We start from the raw sequence: 20,301 nt of genomic DNA, 5'->3' as shown, positions 1-20,301 counted from the left end.
CTCCACCAATGTAGGGAGCACCTGTGTCCCACACTGTGGAGAGGAGAGGCAAATCCATTTCACCACACTTACCACCCTGGAAATGGAACCAATTTTTCTAGGGCTACCTGCTGGGGGCATGATTCTTCTGAGACTTCAGGTGCTGGCGGGCCTAATAGGGGCATTGCTGGGCCTGAGGGTGTGTGACCAGAGAAACACAGGATTTTAGGGCAAGAAGGGGCCTTAAAAAGCATCATCTTGCCTTTGCCATAAAACAGAGGTTTCAAAGTGGAGTCCCTGTAGCACCTACATCACATGAGACTGATTAGAAATGCAAATTCCCTGGCGCCACCCAGACCTAGTGACTCAGAATCTCTGAGTGGGGCAGTCTGTTTTTTAAAAAGCCCTCCAGAGATCTCTGAATTTCAGAATTGTTGCCTTAGTGGATGGCCACATAAATGGGCTTAAAGTCCTGGGGAAAAGTTTGCCTTTGCCTTGTGCACCTCTGGGGGCTCCAAGAGGTTCCAGGACTTTTCCTAAAGTCAACAGATGGTTTTTAGGCCCCCCAAACAGTGAGAAATTATGCTTATGTTTTTTAACAAAGAGGATCCCTATTGATATTCTCCTAGAATGTTCTCTGGAGTCTGGAAAACCTCCTTGGAACTGATTTGCTCCATATGGGGTGAGTTTCGAACTGAACACCTGGTGTTTGAGGAACTTCCCAGGAGTGTAGGACCATCTCATGGGAATGAAGGTGGTTTAGGACTCAAAGGTAGAAACCATGTGGCCAGGCTGTAGGGTTGAGTGGGAGGGTGTTGCTGTCACAGAAATGCCTGGAAAGGCTTACTTGTCGCTACCTACCACTTGGGGGTGTGGGGGAGAACTTTAGAAATGAACAGAGTTTCTCTACTTTTTAGGAAGTAAGAACTTTACAGGTGCCCATCCTCACAAACTCTGAAGTCCATGAGATCAGGTGTAGAAACAACTTTACCAGTAACTTCTCTGGCCAGTCTCAATCCTCCACCCTGGATAGTTTTAGATTGTACAAATTATTTCAAGAACTTGACTGGGCTTCCATGCCTGCCCGCTAGCAGAGTCTGGCCCACAGCAGACCTTCCTCCCCTACTTTTCTTTCCTACCCACTCCTATGCCTCGCCTCTTACTTTCTCATCAGTACACGGTCTAACCCACAAAGTAACCTAGAAGCATCAAGCAAAATAAGAAGGGAAGAAGTACCATTTGTTAAACTCTCCCTGTATGCCAAACTTGTTACCAAATTGTTTCATTAAATCCTCACACAACAGATCATTATCTTCAATTTATAGACGAGGTAGCTGAGGTTTAAAGATATTAAGTAACTTGGTCAAGGTTACACATGACTAGTGTCAGAGCTGGTTTTCAGACTCAGTTGTATCTGATGGGAAAACAGTTTTTCCCTTCTACCAGACTTCCTCCTTGAGAACCAGGAATGAATTCACATAGGGAATTAGCCCTTAAGGAATTGAATTATTCCATATTTTCTAAAAAATGTATTTTATAACTTCAAAAGGGCTTTCTTTTTAATCTCAAGATATTCTAAGTCCCAAGTAGTCTTTGTAGCAGGAGCTAGACCAGAGAACCTCTGGAGCCTTGTATTTCATTATAAGCATTTGTCTGTTACGTACCCTTAGGGTAGATAGAGCATAAGATCAATTTGATGCCCTTGCTCCAAGGCTGTACAAAGGGGAAGACAAGAATTTTTTAAGCAAACACTATGTCCCAGTCACTCTTGCTTCTGTTGCAGCGATAGTCCTCATGGAGAGACTACCTTGGCTGAAGACTCAACCCAGGATGTGACCACAGAGCACCACACAAGTGATGATGGTATGAAGCCCTGCTTCCTGGTCAGTGGGACTGCAGGGGGTGAAGCAGAAGGAAGTGATTATATATCCTGTGAGCCTGGTCAACCTTCCAGCCCAGCCATCCCCTGAGGATAGCCAGGGGGCTCTCCTGTCTTCCCTTCTGTGGAGGGACAGCCCGTCTTCTCAAATAGAATGGTCTCTGTACTAAACCAGAAAGAAAAACTAGACTTCTCATGTTCTTGCCCCACCTCCCAGCTCCTTGTCTGGCCTGGATCCAGCATGTTAGCCCCTTATCACAGCTCAGATTCCTGCTAGGTAGCTGGAGACCAAAGCTAAGGAAAGCACATTTGAAAAACAGTAAGCCTAGAGAACAGAGAAGCCGGATACCCAGAACCCAGCAGAAGCAAACAGAGGACAGTGGAAATGAGGATGCAGAAGCCACACGCCTTTACGCCTGCTGACTGGAAAAATTGACCCTTTCCAAAGTGCAGGCAGATGTGCACTGAGCAGCCTGGTGGATATGCATTGGGGGCGGAATGCTCAGCTGTCACCCTCTGCAGTGCCTGTGATTTATTAGGGTCTGTCCCGCCAGCACATTTTCCTCTCCTTCCAACAGTTCCACACCTCCATTTTGGATCACTTGGGCTCTGGAAGCCTCAGCGGCTGACAAGGCGCCTCAGAATTTTCTGGGCACAAAAATAAAATGGCACAGTCTATAGAGCTTTCCCTGCTCCCTGCCTTGCTGGGAATTCTGCAATCCTAGGCCAACTTTTAAAGGAGAAAAAAATTAAGCAGGAGACTGCTTATTTAGATCCGGACATCAAAAGCATCAGCATGATTATTTGCCACTCTATAGGAGAGCAGTAGATGAACTAGGGAAATTAGTATTGGATTAGAGCATACCGTGTGCCCAACACTGTTAGAGGCTTTATCTATGTTACCTCTTTAATCTCTAGTCAAATAGATATGGCTGCTATTTCATAGTCCAGAAAATGGAAGTCAAAGAGGTCAAGTGATGTACCCAAGGCTATAGAGAAGGAACCAAGATTGGGATGTTTAGACAGGCTTTCTCTGTTCAGCTTCCTGTAATGCAGTCTCTGGCCCTGCCTGTTCACTGGCTGTCTAGGCATAGCCTTGGTTTTAAGCAGCCTCTCTGTTACTACCCAGACCAGCTGACTTTCATCTCAGATTCCAGGTTTCTGGGAGCCTTCTTTTCTGATCTCTGCCAGCAGCCAAGAACAGATAAACATACTGATAACAGTGACAACTATGACTAATGCACACGTAACACCTACTATGGGCTGGGCACTGTTCCAAGCACTTTTACTAATTTTAAGTCATTGGCTTTTCATAACAACTTCATGACAAAGGCACTCTTACTGTCCACATTTTACAGATGAGAAGACAGAAGCCACACAAAAGGAAAAATACATTGCATTTGTGAACCCCCTTTAATTTTTCTAATTACTCTCATGCTCTACTAGGAGGAATGAATAACATAAATAAATATTTAAAATACAGTATAACTTTTCTAGAACTAATGGAGTTATATAATCCGAAAATAAATACTTCCCAAAGTACAGTATGGCAAGTTGGATGATAGAACTCAGCGCACAGAGCTATGGAAAGACCAAAGAAGTCACTGTGGGAAGCTGGGGTGTTGGAGTTGTGTCTTGGTGTGTTCAGATGAGAGAGAAGAATGGGGATTACCAGTGGAGGGAACAGCAGATGCAAAGGCAGGGAAGAGGACACCAGGGCTTTTAGGGCAATGGCACAGGATACATGGGGATTACCTGCTTTGTAGATCATCCAAGGCTTATTTTTCACATTAAGTTATCTTCCACTATAAGTTAATTGAGCTTTTCCACCCAATTCCTGAGTCTGTACATCCAAGAACACGTATTTCCTTCCTTTCTGTCCTTTTCAGAATGTGAGCCCATTGAGGCCATCGCCAAGTTTGACTATGTGGGCCGGACAGCCCGAGAGCTGTCCTTCAAGAAGGGGGCGTCCCTGCTGCTTTACCAGCGGGCTTCCGACGACTGGTGGGAAGGCCGGCACAATGGCATTGACGGACTCATCCCCCATCAGTACATCATGGTCCAAGACACGTACGTTGGGCCCCTGGCTGCACTGTGGGAGTGAAACTTCATGAGTCTGAGGGAGACGAACCCCAGGGGGCACCAGTGGGTCTGTGAAAGCCCTCTCTTCCCTTCTACTCTCCTCAGTAGAAAGTTTTTTAACATCTCCCCACTATCTGTACCCTGCAAATCAGCCCCAACGCAATGAATTTGGAAACCTACCTGCCAGTGCTCATCCATGTTTATACCTGATAAGTAAGAATGAGGATATATTTATTTATTTTATTTACTTATTTTTTTGAGTGCAGCTAGAGTGCAGTGGGATCAGCATACCTCACAGCAACCTCAAATTCCTAGGCTCAGGCTCAAGTGATCCTCCTGCCTCAGCCTGGGACTATAAGCACCACCATGCCAGGATAATTTTTTCTGTTTTTAGTAGGGGTGGGGTAGTGGGGTCTCGCTCTAACTCAGGCTGGTCTCGAACTCCTGACCTCAAGCCCTTTTCCCACCTCAGCCTCCCGCCAGGCGTGAACTACCACACCCAGCCTGGCGTTTTATTATATTATTTTTATTTGATCACCTATATTTCCTTTCTGGGAAGATCAGGTTGATAAAACATTTTTGTTTCTTTGTCACAGTTTTTTTTTTTTTTTGTCACAATTATGCTCATTCCAACATGTTGAGCTGCTGGTGACACTTTTCCCCTTGCAAATGAAAATGAAAAGTTACTTTCTAGGAGACATCAGCCTTATGGAAAGGACCCAGTGTGTTTAACCTAGATGAGGTTGATTTGGGGGAAGATGGGAATGAGGAGGGAAAGGATGTCAGGGAACAAAGGGAACCTGAACTGGCCCAGAGAGATGGGATGTCAGTTGGTTCCCATCCTTTGAAGTAGTGTCCCCTGGGCCCACCCAAGCCTGCCTTCCTGTCCCTTTGCCCTGCCTCTGCCCCCAACTCCCTTCCCTTGGATACGATACTGTCAGTGTTTTTAGTCCTTCCCTTAATATTATTTTTTAAAGGTTGATATCCTGAGTGATTCTGCACCCTCCCAGCCTCTCCCCGGCTCGTTCTGCAGGGAAATCCTCCCTCTGTTCATAGCATCGAAAACCTGGTGGCAATCTGTGCGTGGACAGGACCCTCCCAAATTTAGCATTATGACTTCACTACAGGATCAAGAGAAGAAGAATTGTGAGGGAGAAGGGGCTTTCTTTGTCATCAGTAGCCAGAGGGGCCAGGAGAGCAGTGGAGAAACCTGGGACCGGCCTGGACGCTCTAAGTGGGGCTGAGATGCGCTACGACAGAGTGTGGCGGTGTCCTGCCTCGACGCCGGCATCTCCAGAGCCACCACAGAGAGGACTGTCCTTACCTGGCAGTGCCCGGGACCTCAGCAGATAAACCACAACCTGGACTTGCCACCTCCTTCTCCAGGAGGTGGCCTCAGCCCGCCACCCTGAGAAAGCAGCATGGGGTAGAGGCAGATGCCTCGAATGCAGGTGTCCCCTAGCCAACCTTTCCTGAGGAGCTGAGGAGCCCGCAGAGCTCAGCGGATTATTTATTTTATTTAAACGACCCTCCAGCCCTTAGGTTTCCTTGCCTCTGCTCACAGAGCTAGCCCAGCCAGGTGTTGCTGCCGCCTCAGAGCTGTGTGGGGTCGCGTGTGTGTCGGGGGGGCCATCTCGCCGATTTAACACTGCTTTTTGTGTTGTTGTTGTTTTCCCTCCTCCCTGCCTGCCTGCCCCTTCTCCCCCAGCGAGGACGGTGTCGTGGAGAGGTCCAGCCCCAAGTCTGAGATTGAGGTCATTTCTGAGCCACCTGAAGAAAAGGTGACAGCCAGAGCGGGGGCCAGCTGTCCCAGTGGGGGTCATGTAGCCGATATTTATCTTGCAAACATCAACAAGTAAGCTCTGCTTTTCATTTTCTGCTCCCCTGAATGACTTGCAACACCCAGCCTTACCCTCCAGCCTAACCCCCCTTCCATTCCTGTGCTGCTTGGAGGGTTCCCAGCTCCCCCAGCCTAACAGTCTGCATGTGTTCATTGCTGCTGCAAGGCAGGCAGGGCTGAGGAAGCTTCTACAGGCCTCGGGGGCAGGTCCAGATCTCCAGCTAGCTGCCCCTCTGCTGTGGAAGGGTGCTGTATTGTGTGTTCCCACGGTGTCTGTCAGCCCAGACCTTCCTGGCACTCTTACCGCTAAAACTTTGGCCCAAGCTTTGGTCACTTTATACAACGTGGTTTTGTACTGTTTCTCAGAGGTGCCTTCTCTTTTCCAATTCTGTCTCCCTTCACCCTTGTTTGTGCAAAGATTCAGTCTCGTGTGTGTCCTGCTAGACTGATGTTGGCCCAGGTGGGTTGATTTCAATATCATGTGTCTGTTGCTGCCCCATCCTGCATTGACTCCAGTGGAGGAAAGCAGACTACTGTGTCCCCAAGGAAAGCTTTGTCCTGAGCTCTTTGCTCATTGCCTCATGCCTAGCTCCCTTGTACTCTGCCCCTCACAAGGGAAAATGATTTCTCATTTTTTCCCTATTGCATTAGCCCTGTGTATTACCCCTCCCTCTTAGCCCCTTTGCACAGTCCCACTCCTGTCCAGCAGGCTCTTAACTCTGACCCTCAGCTTTCAATGTGGCTGTTAGCAACATCCTGGGGTTTTAACTCCACCCACGCCTGATCTGGCTGCCCAGAGGGATTCCACGCCTGCCTGCCGCTGCCTCCCTGAGAGGCATTCAGGTTATTGGAGAACTAATGTCATCTCAAGGGGCCAGACACCAAGTCCCAAAGCCTACAGACCTCTTTCCGCCAGCCCCTGAAACTTGGCCCCATGCCAGCAGGATGACCAGCTCCAGGGTGCTCCTGATGAATATGGATTGGAGATGCTGTACAGTTTTTATTCCCCTCTGGCTTTGGAGGAATGAAATGATTTGCACTTTGAAAACCTGTTAACCGTAGCCTCTGGACACTGAGACTGGAAGGAGAATAAAAGATGCTTGTTGTTTTTAAACTATACCAGGTTTCCCAGATCTCTTGGCTTTTTTCCAACCAGACGGTAGCAGCGGGAGTGGTTGGGGCACATGGCTGTTTGCCATCTCTTTCACCCTCAAGTTAGTAAAGTAGTTTATTCAGTTCACTTACTCAATGTAGTTATAATTTAATTCGGACCAGCAAAAAAAAAAAAAAAAAAAAAAAACAACCTAACAAACAAAAAAACCAGGATTTTATATTTCCCTCCAGCATTCTGCCCAGCTGGGAAGGGAAACTAATACAAAGTAACTGTGGGCTAATCACATTTTTCTCCCTCATTTATAAGCCTATATTATTAATAAGTATAAGCCTATAATTATAAGGTCATAAGCCTATAATTAACTTGAAAACCAAGGCAGGTTTGGTGGAGGGAGAGTTAAATAATTAGTTAAGTACATATTTTTAAGCCATCATATACCGCAGATTTCATGCCATTTGTACGGAAGTAACAGCTGAAGTAGTCCAAAGATGAATGTCCAGTAAAAAGAGAAGGTGATCCTCTTGAACTCCTTTCTTGGAGGTATCCAGCTTCTCATAATCGGGTTCTTGGAGGACAAGCCTCTATCACTATGGCCTACCCAGATACCAGCTGGTCATTGGGTGAGCAGTAGCCCCCATGCATGTCTGGCCCTTAGGAGCAAGTCTGCCTTTTAGCCTTACTCCTGCCCACCCCCTGTCACTCTTCCCACAGCCCTTCAGTCTCCTGAGTGCCTAGGTTCTCTCTTACCCCTGGGCCTCCACGCCTGAGGTCTCCTCACCTGGTCAGCTCCTCTTTTCCCTTCAAGACTCAATCCAAAGATATACCTCCTTAGGAAAGCTTGAGTCAGGTACCCTTACACTATATTCCCAAAGTATTTTGAGTACCTCTTGATACTCATGGTGCACTCAGATCCCCTGTGCCCCAGAATGAGCTCCTTGAAACCGGGAACTCTGACTTCCTCATCTTTACATCCCTGGGGCCTGGCCCGTGATAGGCACGCTGCAGCCACAGCATGAATCTGCCTTCTCAGCAGTTTTAAGCTTGTGAGTCAGCCATACTCAAGTGGAAAAAGGAAATCAGCAAAGAATTATGAGGGTGTGGCATTTCAATTGACCATGCATTTATTACATATCTACTACTGTCATAGCAAGCACTGATGCTGGTTATTCAGAGGAGAATAAGGCATGGTCCCTCATCTCAGAACTCCTAGTCTGGCAAGGTAAAGATTATGTAAACAAGTAACTAAAAAGTGGTATCATAGATGCTGTGAAGGAACAGAGGAGGACAGGATCCACTTTGCCTGCAGTTAGACTCCGTGGTGCCAGGGAAATCTTTGCAGAGGAGGGGTCATTCCAGCAGGGCCTTATAAGACTCTGAGAACATCCTTTTTCCACTTGAGAAGGGCTGACTCACAAAGCTAAGACTGTGATATGTGCCAGGTCCTGGGAGGGCTCCAGGGATGTAAAGATGAGGAAGACTCAGCAGGGAGTAGGACCAGGACTGGCTTAGAGCAGTGGCCCTGCCTCATCGACTGACCTCTCCTTATCCTATCCCATCCTTCCTTACACCCTTAGCTCCAGATTCAGTCCCAGTCTCCCTTAGTAGATTCAAGATCAGAGCTGTCCAGCTGCCATCTGGACCAGGAGTTTCATTGCTTCTTAGATTAGGTCCTTTAAAATCTGATTCCAAGAGAAAATGAAATTATTCAGCAGCAGGCAACACCCATATAACTAGGATCCTGCCAAACCGTTTTGTGTAAGAGCCCTAAGTGATCTGAAATAAGCTGACCCAGAGCCAGAGCTAAAGCCAGTGCTGGTTGACGTAGGAGTCATGTAGATGTATGCAAGTATTTCCACATTAAGAAAATGCACAAATGGGACCCTAACTGCAGCTTGTTGAAAACTATTCTGTTCCATATCTGCAGAATAAGCAACGACAGCCTCTTGCCAGAGCCCAAAATAGTTACTCTTGTTGGATCAAGGGACATACTAAGATTTGAAAAGTTAACTCTCCTCTTACCAGCAATTCCCCCACCTCTTTGGTGATGGTGAGACTTCTCCTACCTGGGGCCTTGGCCTTTCTTCACTGCAGAAATGGAAGGGGTCTTTTCATGAATCTGTCTCCCATTAGAAACTTTCATTTAATCAGACATTTTTTCAGACAGCACCTTACATCTTGAGAACTCAAAGCTCCTGACCACCAAGTAAGTATCCACTTCTCTTTTGCCCAGGTTGGGGGTGGCAGGGGAATAGAGACATGGAGAATACAAGAGAATGCAAGAGAAGGTGACACCAAGCAAAGAACATGTTCCTTCCGGAAGTCCCGTGGGGCCAACATCTGCCCCCTCTCACTTGTCCCAGCTTCCTTGGAGCCAGAGCTCCCTGATCACATTGCCCTTTCTGTTTGTGATTGAAGGCAAAGGAAGCGTCCAGAATCTGGAAGCATCCGGAAAACATTTCGGAGTGACAGCCATGTGTTGAGTGGTTCCCTGACTGATTCCTCCTCCCCAGGGGTGGGGGCTAGCTGCCGCCCATCCTCACAACCCATCTTGAGCCAGAGTCTTCCCAAGGAAGGGCCAGAAAAGTGTCCCATCGGTGGGCATGGGAGCCTCAACTCCATCAGCCGCCATTCATCCCTGAAGAATCGGCTGGATAGTCCACAGATCCGGAAGACAGCCACAGCAGGAAGATCAAAAAGCTTCAATAACCATCGGCCCATGGACCCTGAGGTCATTGCACAGGTAACTGAGGGTCCTGAACAAACAGCATAAGTCTAAACTTGCCACTGCCACTTAGCACAGCCCATGCTAATTATAACAGGAGTTGAAACAAAATAATATTTTATACATTATATACCAAATCCATGTCTACTGTTGGACATGTAGACCTGATAAGATGGCTTAACCCACAATCTGCCTATCCCTCTCTACCCAAGAAGAACCTGAAGAGAGAATAAAAGAATTCTGGCTTCTTGCTCATACATGGGCTATTTGCCAAGAATGCTGTGATTTTTAAAGCCATGAATTGGAGTAGATAGAACTCACTTAGCCCACGTTTTGAGTCTCAGACCTCAGTAGACTTTAGTGAGATTGCCTGAGTGTTGAGACTCAGATGTCATTTTGGCCACATGTTTATATGGCTCTGCTCATCCCCATTATTCTAATTCCTAAGGCTACCCTCTGGAACCTACTGTGTAGATGACCAGTCAACAATCTGGACCTGTCTCTGATCCATAAACCAATTAATATGTAATTCAAGCAATCTGTGCCTGATCTTAAAGACCCAGAAATAGTCTTGCTGCTGAGAGCTCAGGTACCAAAATGATTTCTAGGCCAAAGCTCAACATGCAGTGGCGATGAGCTTCCTGATTACAGGGTCTTTCTTCCGTGTATACATCACACTGATGACTGTCTGTTTTCCATGAAATGTCAGAGATCCAACCCCACCTCTAAAAATCCGACTTCCGGGGCCACTCCAAGCAGTTCACTCAGACGTCTCTCCCAACTATATAATTTTCATTAGACCAGGTAGGAACTAAGGGCTCAATGTTGCCCTCTTATGTCTCAACTGAGTTGAGATTGTCCTCACCCCATTTTCCAGGGGGCAATAGAGGCTGGGCTTGGTCTCTATTGGCTTAACTGCGGTGCTGTGCTTAAGGAGGTGTACCTGGCAAGCTGAGTATTGAGCTACGAGCCTGAGATGTCTTGCTTTGCTAGCTTTCTATTCTGTGCCTCTGTTAAAGCTCTTGGCTGCAATCTGCCTTGCACCATGGGAATCCTCCCAGCTCTCCCCTTGGCCAAATAGGAATGTCAAGAAAAGGTACACAGCTGGGACAGACTGTAGTTGCGGAGCATGACTGAGGAAGGAGGTGTTCTTCCTGAGCATTTTAAGGGTGTGAGAATGTCATAGGGATGAGTGAAATTGAATCGCTGCCTATGTCAACATCACATGTATCCTATAAAGATGGACAACTGTTATGTACCCATAATAATTAAAATTTTTTTAATTAGAAAAAAAGAAAAATTGAATTGCTGTCAACAGAAAGCATGGATCACTCTGTAAGACAAAGAAACCTTCACTGGGTTCTTTGCTTAGAACATAGAATCTTTCAGTGTGAGCCTAATCCCAAGGAGTAGCCCTATGGTGGTTTGGGGGTGCCAGACCCAAGTTTGAGGGGGTGGGAGTTGGGAGGTCTCTCTGGGAGGCAGCTGGCTTGCTTATAAAGGTTCTTGGTTGTGCCTTGAGCCCCTGGGCTACGATGGCTGTTTAAGTTCTAAAGTGCTCCCCTGATTTGCAGGCAATTCACCTACATGGGCTTTGGTGCCCCCTCCTGGTCATTGTTTGGTCCCCTCCCATGGTGATGGGTAGATGAAATTGGTTTCAAAGTGGGCCATAAGTCAGGAAGGAGGGGTCAGAAGAGGTATCCTGATGATCTTCAGAGACTAGCCTCTTGAAACTTTCCTTAGCCCCTGAGGAGGAAGGACTAACCCTCTTAACCTTTGGCCTCAAAGTGCAAGAGAATGAAGATTGTACATCATCTCTACCACTTTTTTAGAAATTGATTATTATGTACAATTTCAAACTTACCCAAAAGTAGAGAGAACCAGATAATGAATCCCCATGTACTCCTGACCAAACTCCTGGCCACACTTAGTTCATCCACCTTTCCCCTTCACCCTGGGTATGTCATTTTATCCATAAATATTTTATACCTATCCCTAAAGCCCAAGGTCTCTAATTTAAAAACATCACAACCACTCTTTCTAAAGGTAAAGAATATCATGATAATGGAACTCCCTCTGTCCCTGTTTCCCCACTTTTCTTGCAGTCATGTGTTAAGATTTTTGGCTAGCTACAGTAATCTAGACATCTTATAGTTGGTCTCTTCGAGACTTGGCCTCTGTTGTAGAAGTAGGCTCCTTGGGGACTTCTCCCTTCATTTGCCTCACCTCCTCCTTTTTCCTGTTTTGCAGGATATTGAGACAACAATGAACTCAGCCCTGAATGAGCTGCGGGAACTAGAGCGGCAGAGCAGCGTCAAGCACACCCCTGATGTGGTTCTGGACACCTTGGAGCCCCTCAAAACCTCCCCGGTGGTGGCCCCCACATCAGAGCCCTCCAGCCCCCTGCACACTCAGCTTCTCAAGGACCCAGAGCCAGCCTTTCAGCGCAGCGCCAGTACTGCTGGGGACATCGCCTGCGCCTTCCGGCCTGTCAAGTCTGTCAAGATGGCTGCCCCAGTCAAACCACCAGCCACACGGCCCAAGCCCACTGTCTTCCCCAAAACAAATGCCACTAGCCCTGGTGTCAACTCATCAGCCTCCCCACAGTCTACTGACAAGTCTTGTACTGTCTGAGGCATATAATTTAATTCTAGACAGGGGGACTGACTGATATTAAAATCTTCCTATTTAACTAGCTTGGGGACTTCAGTTGAAAATTAGATTCTAAGTTCTTGCAGGAATTAGCCTCCCCATTACCTAAAACCTTGAGAATGAAGCCCTCATTGTCTCCTTCCACTTCCCTTCCCACTGCCCTGTTTCCCCCAGTCATCGTAATCCAGTCAGCTGCAGTCCATGCTGTTCTTAGGTTAGCCAGAGACAGAGTTTTTCATTATCAAGTCACTGTGAAATCTGGCAAGGCACGTCGACAGGACATGAGCACAAGACTCAGTCCCTTCAGACCATGGGGATGCCTTGACCAGATAGTTGGCTACTGCCATCTAGCTCTCAGTGGCATCTTGTTTTGGGTACTGATTATAGAGAATCATATATAGTCCATTCTTCATTTTACACACACACACACACACACATACACACATCTTTTCTATCTCTGGCATGTGTAGCCTCTCCTGTTCATAGACCAGTCTCTTTGTAAGTTATTGTGACAATTCACACAGGAGCCACCAGGGGTCTCCATTTCCATTACAAACTTTGTTCCCTCTGGGCCAGAGATCCTGGCCTTTGAAATCTCTCCATCACATGAGATTTCACAGGATGGAGCAATCCTGTAACCTGTCTGGGGCTGGGGGCTTTCTCTCTGTTTTCTTTCTGTTGGTGTGAACTGGTCATTGGTGTCTGCTCTTGCTCTCCTCCGTCCTCTAGAAGTACACTCCAATCTTATTAAGGAACGTTTAAAGTTTTTCTGAATGTATAGATGCTTCCCAGGTTCCTATATTTGTCCCTGGTGGACCATTTCCCATTTAAGACATTTTCCTGCATAAGACGGTTTTATAGCTGGTTCCTTTTAGGGTAAAGAGTCGTTAAGAGAGTTTTATTGTGTTGATGGCAGGTTTGAAAAAGGTAAGAAATGGGTCCTTCTTCCTACTTTTGTTTTTGACACTCAAAACATTAAATTCATTTTTCTATTAAAAAATTCAGCTTTGCTAACCCCCAAATTGTTCCAAAATGAAAATGTATTTTAAGTGGGCGCCTGTAGTCCCAGCTGCTCGGGAGGCTGAGGCAAGAGAATCGCGTAAGCCCAAGAGTTAGAGGTTGCTGTGAGCCATGTGACGCCACGGCACTCTACCGGAGGGCGGTACAGTGAGACTCTGTCTCTACAAAAAAAAAAAAAAGAAAATGTATTTTAAGTTCACCTCTTATTTTAGTTATTTTATAAGGTCTCTCTTCCGGGACCAATAGGGGCTTAGAGAGCCCTAGTTAGAATAAAGAGAGACACTGTCCCTTAAAATTAGTTTTAATTTATCCAAACAAAGATAACTAAGGGTACTTTGACCTCACAAGCTCTAAATCCTTCCCAAAGCCAGAATCTAAAGAAAATTTAAAATTGGATGCTGAATATTTTGGCCCTCCTTTGGCCTTTTTCCCTGATTCCCCTCCAAAATGCAAAGATGTTTGCTCCAATTCTGTCTCTAAACCTGGTGCCCATGTTCCCGGTTCCCCTAAAACATCATGCTACCTGGGAGTACCAGGACTGGAGGTGTTCATGTCTCCATAGGTCTCAGGCAGCAACTGGAGTTAAAGCTGAAACTCCTCTTTGTTTTCTGCTTTTAAAGCTATGCTTTTGTTTTAGCCTTTATCTTCTGTAGTGCAGGAGAGGTGGTGGGTTGCTATGCAGGTAGGAAAATCTGTCTTATCTTTCCACCTAGAAGAGATCCTTTTTGGACCAACATGTGAAGTTGGTAGTTGGATCTATAGAAAGTGGTAAGGTTTTTCCTCATTCTGTGTGAAGGGAAAGGAAGCTTTGTGGGAAGCCGCTACTGAACAAGCCAACCTGCGGCACCAAATAAACCATTCCAAGAGCTAGAAGGGAGAACCAAAGAAGCCCTTCAGTAAAGTGTGTCAGCCTACCACAGGCACCTTATGAGCCTTTGGATCCTAGGCCTTTGTCACTCAGTTTACTGGTCTGTCACCTGGGCTTACACAGGTCCTGAGCCAACTGGGGGCTTTCATACCCAAGGATCTATTTCCTTGCTGGAAATGAAGCCCCACCCTTTACTTCACATTCCTTCTAATCCAACTAATCAAAATTGATACCCACACCTGCCCTGTCCCCCTCTCTCCAGCACATTCCCCTCTAAGAAAGTAAAAGCAAAGCTTCCTTAATGACAATGCTTTGGGCCTATTCTGTTGCTCCTGCCTTATTTCTCTTTCAACCCTGTACATGACTTGTGTTCACCATCCCCTTGGTCAGTGTCCATCTGCTGCTGATTTGCATCATGAACTGAACAGTGTGTGAGTGGTCACCTACTAACCCAACCCTGGGCGCAGAGCTGTCTTCCCCATTTCTGGTGCTCCTGATACCTGTGAGATGGTCCTATTGAGAGGACTAGGAACCAATAGGAGAAGAGTCCTTCTCGGTGGAGCTCACTGCAGTCAACTGGAATTGAGGTTGCACACTGTGATTTTACACCGAAGAGCCAAAAGGAGCTGGCCACCCAGGGCCTAGGGAGACCAGTCTTCCTCAGATATGCTTGTCGAAACCAGCATGATGCTTCAAAGAGCCCTGCTCTGCCTCTGTGGCACGGATCCTTTTCCTAATGTGGACTCTGAAGGGTCAGTCTTTGAGAAAGAGGTGGAATGGGGCTGCTAGCATCCCAATTTGGAAAAGGAGAGGAGTTTGTAGCCAGCAACCTGTAAACTGGAAACACTGGTCTCTGCCAACCTCCTCAGGGCGCCCTGGTTTCTCCCCAAGCAGATGAGGAGTGACGACGCCAGCATCAGGATGAACAGAGCACTGGAAGGGCTGGTGTGTATGTGCTTCACGTGCAGAAGAGAAGTTTCATCTTCCAGGGAATTGCAATGTTGTGGCGTCTGACTTGTATGTCACATTTGTGTAAAATGGTATATTCTTTAAAATAGTGTTGATAACTGGAATATTGTATGTATGCTTGGAGATGCTTTGTGTGAACCTAAGACTGTCACTCAACAGATGTTGGATTGGGGAAAATCCAAAGCACAACTTCAAAATAAAATACATTTTTAGGTTTCAGTGTTGCAGTCTATATCCCTTCTCCATTCTCTGAAATCTCTGATTCGAGAGTGCAGCTGCCTGGGAGGGATTTTGATTCATCTGAGCTAACGGAGTCCTGCCTGGCAACAGAGGGAGAGATGAGATGACCTTAGAGCCAGCCCCCTTCTCCCTCCCCCACCGAGGCACAGCAAGTCGCATTTAGTATGGGGGCCCTCCGTCCCACTCCCACCCAACATTTCCATGTAGCCTATGGTGGAGCCTAAGAGGTTTTATGGAAAATCTTCCAGCTCACCATTGGGCAGTCTGTTGCCATGAGAACTATTTCCTTCACAGAATCCACCTTCCCTGTTTTCAATGAGGTCTTCTCATTTCTATCTCCAGTCAGATTTCCTGACTTGGGAGGAGTGAGGCCTAAGAAGTTGCTTGGAAATTTTGCTGGCTACAACCAAAGGTGACCAGAGGTTCTATTTCTTCCCCAACCAAAGCCCTGAGTCGTTCTGCCCCCAGCAGGCCCCCTCCCTCTGGGAGAAGAGCTAAGCATATGCTGCTAGCATAGTGGGAGGGTGGGAGAGACAGAAGATGCTCTCTCTTTTAGATTTCGATTCTAGCAGAGCATGGTACAAGGGCACAGTTATTCAAAGATAACAACTTCAAATGCATCCTAGATCCCCTAAGACCCACACCTATTTTTCATAGGCTTATTCTAACACCGGATGTCCTGGGGAAGGATCACATCTCTCACATCCAAGAGGGTGCCCTGTGTTCAACCCCCCGCCCTAGACCAAACACTTCAGGTCCTCTTCTGGGGTTTGTTATCTCCAGCTACTACTTGTGTATCTTTTATTCAGCTCTGTCATGCCCTTCCAACCTGTCTTCTCTCCCTCCCTCCCCACCCCCACCGCCCCCCACCCCCGCCCTTGCTTTAAAGGAATAGCTACTGTCTGGAGCTTCTCTTGCTAGGCCCTGGGCTTGGGTGAGTGAAAGCCAAGGCTGTTCTGCCACCCTGTGGTATCAATGAGTTCCGGCTCCCTGAATGAAAGTAGAATGGGGATGGCCTAGAACACCCCAGAGCAGCTGTGAGATGGAGCCAATTCTTTTATTTATTTATTTATTTATTTTTTGACAGAGTCTCACTCTGTTATTGTGAGTAGAGTGCTGTGCTATCACAGCTCACAGGAACCTCAAACTCTTGGGCTCCAGCGATCCTCTTGCCTCAGCCTCCCAAGTAGCTGGGACTACAGGCACTTGCCACAATACCTGACTAGAGCCAATTCTTAAGCTGTGAGGAGACCAAAGAGCCTTTGCAGAGGGTGCTAAGGCAAAGACAGGCTATGCTTTTTAGGTCCTTTGCATTCATCTCATATTCTGATGGAAACTAGTGGCAGTGAACATAATCAAAATACAAATCCGTTCCATCCAGATAGAAACCAAAAAAGGAGCTCAGGTAGGTATGAGTTTAGGAAACAGTCTTCATGATTATTTAATCTAAATGTGTACATCCATAGGTATATAATGTTTCTTTTTACTCAAGAGTTAGCAACCCTGGCATATTCCAGATGCTAAAGACTGAATCATTTAAACAAACTTCAAGCCTCTGTGTGCAAGCACTGTCACACAGTCCTGAACAGAAGAAATAGGTAATGCAGCTTTCTAATTGGGGAGGACAAATACATGAGCAAAATAACTGTTACTCTGAAAATGGAGCACTGTAATAAGATAGTGCCTGGGAAAGACCATTCCGGCAGGAATGAGTAACGCAGGAAATTAAGAAATCTGCTGGGCCTGGTAAGGTTGAGATGACTGGTAGACGTCCAAGTGCAAATATCAGATAGACACTTGGATGTATGAGTCTGGGATTGCAAGGATAGATCATACCTGAAAACATACTAGAAGCAACATAGATGTATTCAAACAATCCTGGGAGGAAAGTGTAGGTGGAAAAAAAGAGAAGGTTCCAATAATTAGAAACCCAGCAAAGGAGAGAAGCAAGTGACAATGAGGTAGGTGGTTGAGGTGACAGGGTCACAGAAACCGAGAGAAGGAAGTATTTCAACAAGGAAGAAGGATCAACTATTGAATGCAGCTGGCATAGAAAGGGAATTCTTTGGTTACCTGGACAAGAGCATTTTCAGTAGTGAGGAGATGAGTCTGGTTAGAATGGGTTAGGCAATAGATGGGAAGGAAAGAGTAGGCGTTAGCTCTTGACAGCTCATTGAATGGGGAGCATCAAGAGGGGTCAGGGCCAGATTTTTCTCTGGAAGGTGGACAGCACTGAGGCACATTTTCTCAACAGGCAGGACCCAGGACAATGGGAAGAATTACTCCAGGGAGGGGTGGGTTACACAGGACAACTGGAAGGGTCAGCCACCCCCAGTAGAGGAGGCACTTTTCTTCTGTCTCATGGGAGGAAGGCAGGTCTGAGGACAAACACAAGGCAGGTAGGCAGTGGATGTGGGAATGAAAAAGTAAGGGCATTCCCTTTTGATTGCTGCTTTTATTTCAAGGTCATTAGCAGAGAGGGTGGGAGGGAAAGATGTGGAAAAGGTTTGAAGAATTGAGAGACTGAAATACTTTTCCATACTAGGAAAGATGACACGGGGACTCAGGGACCAGTTTTCTTCAGCAGGCTGGATACTGCTCCCGCAGCTCCTGTTCCCACTGCTCAGGGGACTGGCTCCAGGTCTGGCTGCAATGTATGTCCCTCCTGCACCCAAAGTTCCCAGCCAGAGCTAACTTCTGAAAGTGGCAAGGAGCCGAGTGGGCTCTGAGGTCTTGTTACTGAGCCCTTCACACCTGTGGCAGAGCACAGCGAGTACACACTGCCCCTGAGATGCCGCCACCCAATGTCTTCCACATAACCCCTTCCCATCTTTTTCTTTCCTCCTCTTTTTAAGGCACTGGGCAGGTGAACTGGCTGTGGCAAACTGGTGCAGGCTCTGTAGGGGCAGAAAAAAGCAACTAGTATCTATTCAGAACCTACCAGGCAACAGGCACTTCATCTCATTCTGTTTTCACACCAACTCTTACAAGAAGGGTTATGTGACCTCCTCAAGATCACCCAGAATAAGTGACCTCTGTGAGGATGTCACTGGTTTCTGCCCTTTCCACTATACCGCTCAGCCTCTTGGGAGAATCCAGAAAGGTTTTCCCTGAAACCTGCCATCGAGGACTCCCCTCTTCCTGCCTGTGGTTCTTCTACTACCTTTGGATTGCCACTCCTGTTTCTACGATTCCTCAGAGCCACTCAGGAAAACGTGGTGAAGCCTCTTAGGGACTTCCTCTTCCCCTCAGGAGCCAAGCTCCTGCACCTCCCCTGATGAAACTCCCTGGCTGGGGCACAGGCAATGCATTGCCTCATGTTGTCCACACAGAGGATGTGACCTCACTGAAGATGCCTAACTGAACTTGATCTGTCAGTGCACATGGCTCCGGGCCACCTCCACTCTTCTCTCCACCCTTAGTCCGGCCTTTCCCATGGCCCTGTTCCTCATCTGCCTGTGTGCCCACTGCTGAGATTTCCTTCCCTCCAGGTCCCTTTTCTCCTCCTAACTCTTCTCTTTCCTAAGTCCAAGCAGCCCTTCTTCTGGTTAAGCCTTCCTCTCCCAGCCCACCACACAAGAGTTTGCAGAGTTGCTGGCTGCAGAAGTGTGTTATCTCCTAGCATTCAGCATGCGATCCTGGACCCCCAGGCTCCGGGGGGTGGGGGTGCCCAGGTCTCACCTTCATGCCAGCACACCGTGCCTGCTTCCTGGTAGGAGCTACACACATGCTGCCTTTGAAGGTGCTAAACACGCTGGGAAAGAGAGTGGGGCTTGCTGTGGGAGAGGAAAGTAAGAGTGCTGGTGAGGATGGAGCCCGGGTCACCAGGAAAAACAGGTAAATGTTTACAGAAAGGCTAGGTTATGTTGTGAACCTCAGTGGTCTAGGACAACAAAAGTTGATTTCTTCCCACAGCCAAGTGTCCCTGTGAGCCAGCAGGAGCTCTGCTCCTGACAGTCACACCCAGACTAGCAGAATCACATACAATTGCCAAGAGGGCAGAGCTCAAGGGCAGGGGATGTCTCACCTCAGCAATTAAATGCTTTTGTGGGGAAATCACATGGCCCCCCCCCATCACAGGGAGCCAAGGAAGTGCAATTCTCTGCACCAAGCAGGTGGGAAGCTAGGAACGCTGGTGCAACGTGAGGGGCCTGGTCCTGCCTAGTGTGAGAACCCACAGCAACCTGTGACTGCAGTGTCAGGAGCAGGTATGTCTATCTGAGCATGAGGCAGTTCTCAGCTCTGCTCCTGTTCTGGTGTCACTGTGGTAGGGGTGGGGCTGGCAGAGGAAACCACCAGGTGTGGCCTTGGGAAAGTCCCTCCACCATTCTATAGAAACATGGAATTTCCTGGTTTATACCATTTCGTATCCAGCTGCTATCTCAGAGCTAACCCGTGTAGCACAGATCTCTCCAGCCTCCTATGACATTTGATTTGGGGTACCAAGTCCTGGCTGGGAAGTTGGCACGTGGGTTCTAGCCTCAGCAGTCTCTGAAGATCATGGGCTAATTACCCAAGTTGTGTGGGCCTTAATGCCTTCAATGCCCATCTGTAAAATGCTTTCCAGTCTCCCAAACATCTCCGGATATATTGTTCCATGGTATCCATGCAACCAACAAAGTGAGTGTTACCATGCACATGCTGTGGGTGAGAAAGCGGTTGTGTGCTGTGCTCAAGGTCATGCTGGAGGGCATCACCTGGGTTCCAGTGCTTGCTCTTCACTGGGACTGTGAGTCACATCCAACCTCTCCTAGGACTGGCTAGGCATAGGTCCTGGACCTCCCTGGGATCCTGGGTGCGGGAACTTGGTCTTCTCAGGCAGCTCTCCACTGGGTTAACCTGCCCAACCTGCTCTGTTGACTCTGGGCAGAGCCCTGAAATTCCCTGCTCCAGTGAACTGCAGGAGACACCAAACAGTACCCAGCAGCTTGCCACA

General features: G+C 47.4%; 1 protein-coding gene across 6 annotated transcripts in view; it reads left to right on the top strand.

Moving 5' to 3' along the window:
• Nucleotides 1–15,344, top strand: part of SRGAP2 (SLIT-ROBO Rho GTPase activating protein 2) — a 270,004-nt gene extending 254,660 nt beyond the window's left edge. For 2 of the 6 annotated variants that reach the window (XM_053605449.1, XM_053605448.1), the window contains exons 19-23: nt 1,763–1,842; nt 3,748–3,928; nt 5,649–5,795; nt 9,310–9,634; nt 11,867–15,344. In XM_053605449.1, the coding sequence (XP_053461424.1) occupies nt 1,763–1,842; nt 3,748–3,928; nt 5,649–5,795; nt 9,310–9,634; nt 11,867–12,250 (1,117 nt within the window). In that variant the 3' untranslated portion in view covers nt 12,251–15,344. Of the gene's footprint in view, nt 1–1,762; nt 1,843–3,747; nt 3,929–4,917; nt 6,900–9,309; nt 9,635–10,325; nt 10,421–11,866 lie in introns of those variants that run through there. The other 4 variants (XM_053605453.1, XM_053605452.1, XM_053605450.1 and 1 more) reach the window with 3 other exon arrangements.
• Nucleotides 15,345–20,301: the final 4,957 nt, after the last annotated feature.

The sequence above is a fragment of the Nycticebus coucang genome, chromosome 10, assembly GCF_027406575.1.
Source record: "Nycticebus coucang isolate mNycCou1 chromosome 10, mNycCou1.pri, whole genome shotgun sequence".
NCBI classification, from domain to species: Eukaryota; Metazoa; Chordata; class Mammalia; order Primates; family Lorisidae; genus Nycticebus; species Nycticebus coucang.
The sequence above is the reverse complement of the archived record's forward strand: the minus strand, read 5'-3'. Positions and strand labels throughout refer to the sequence as shown.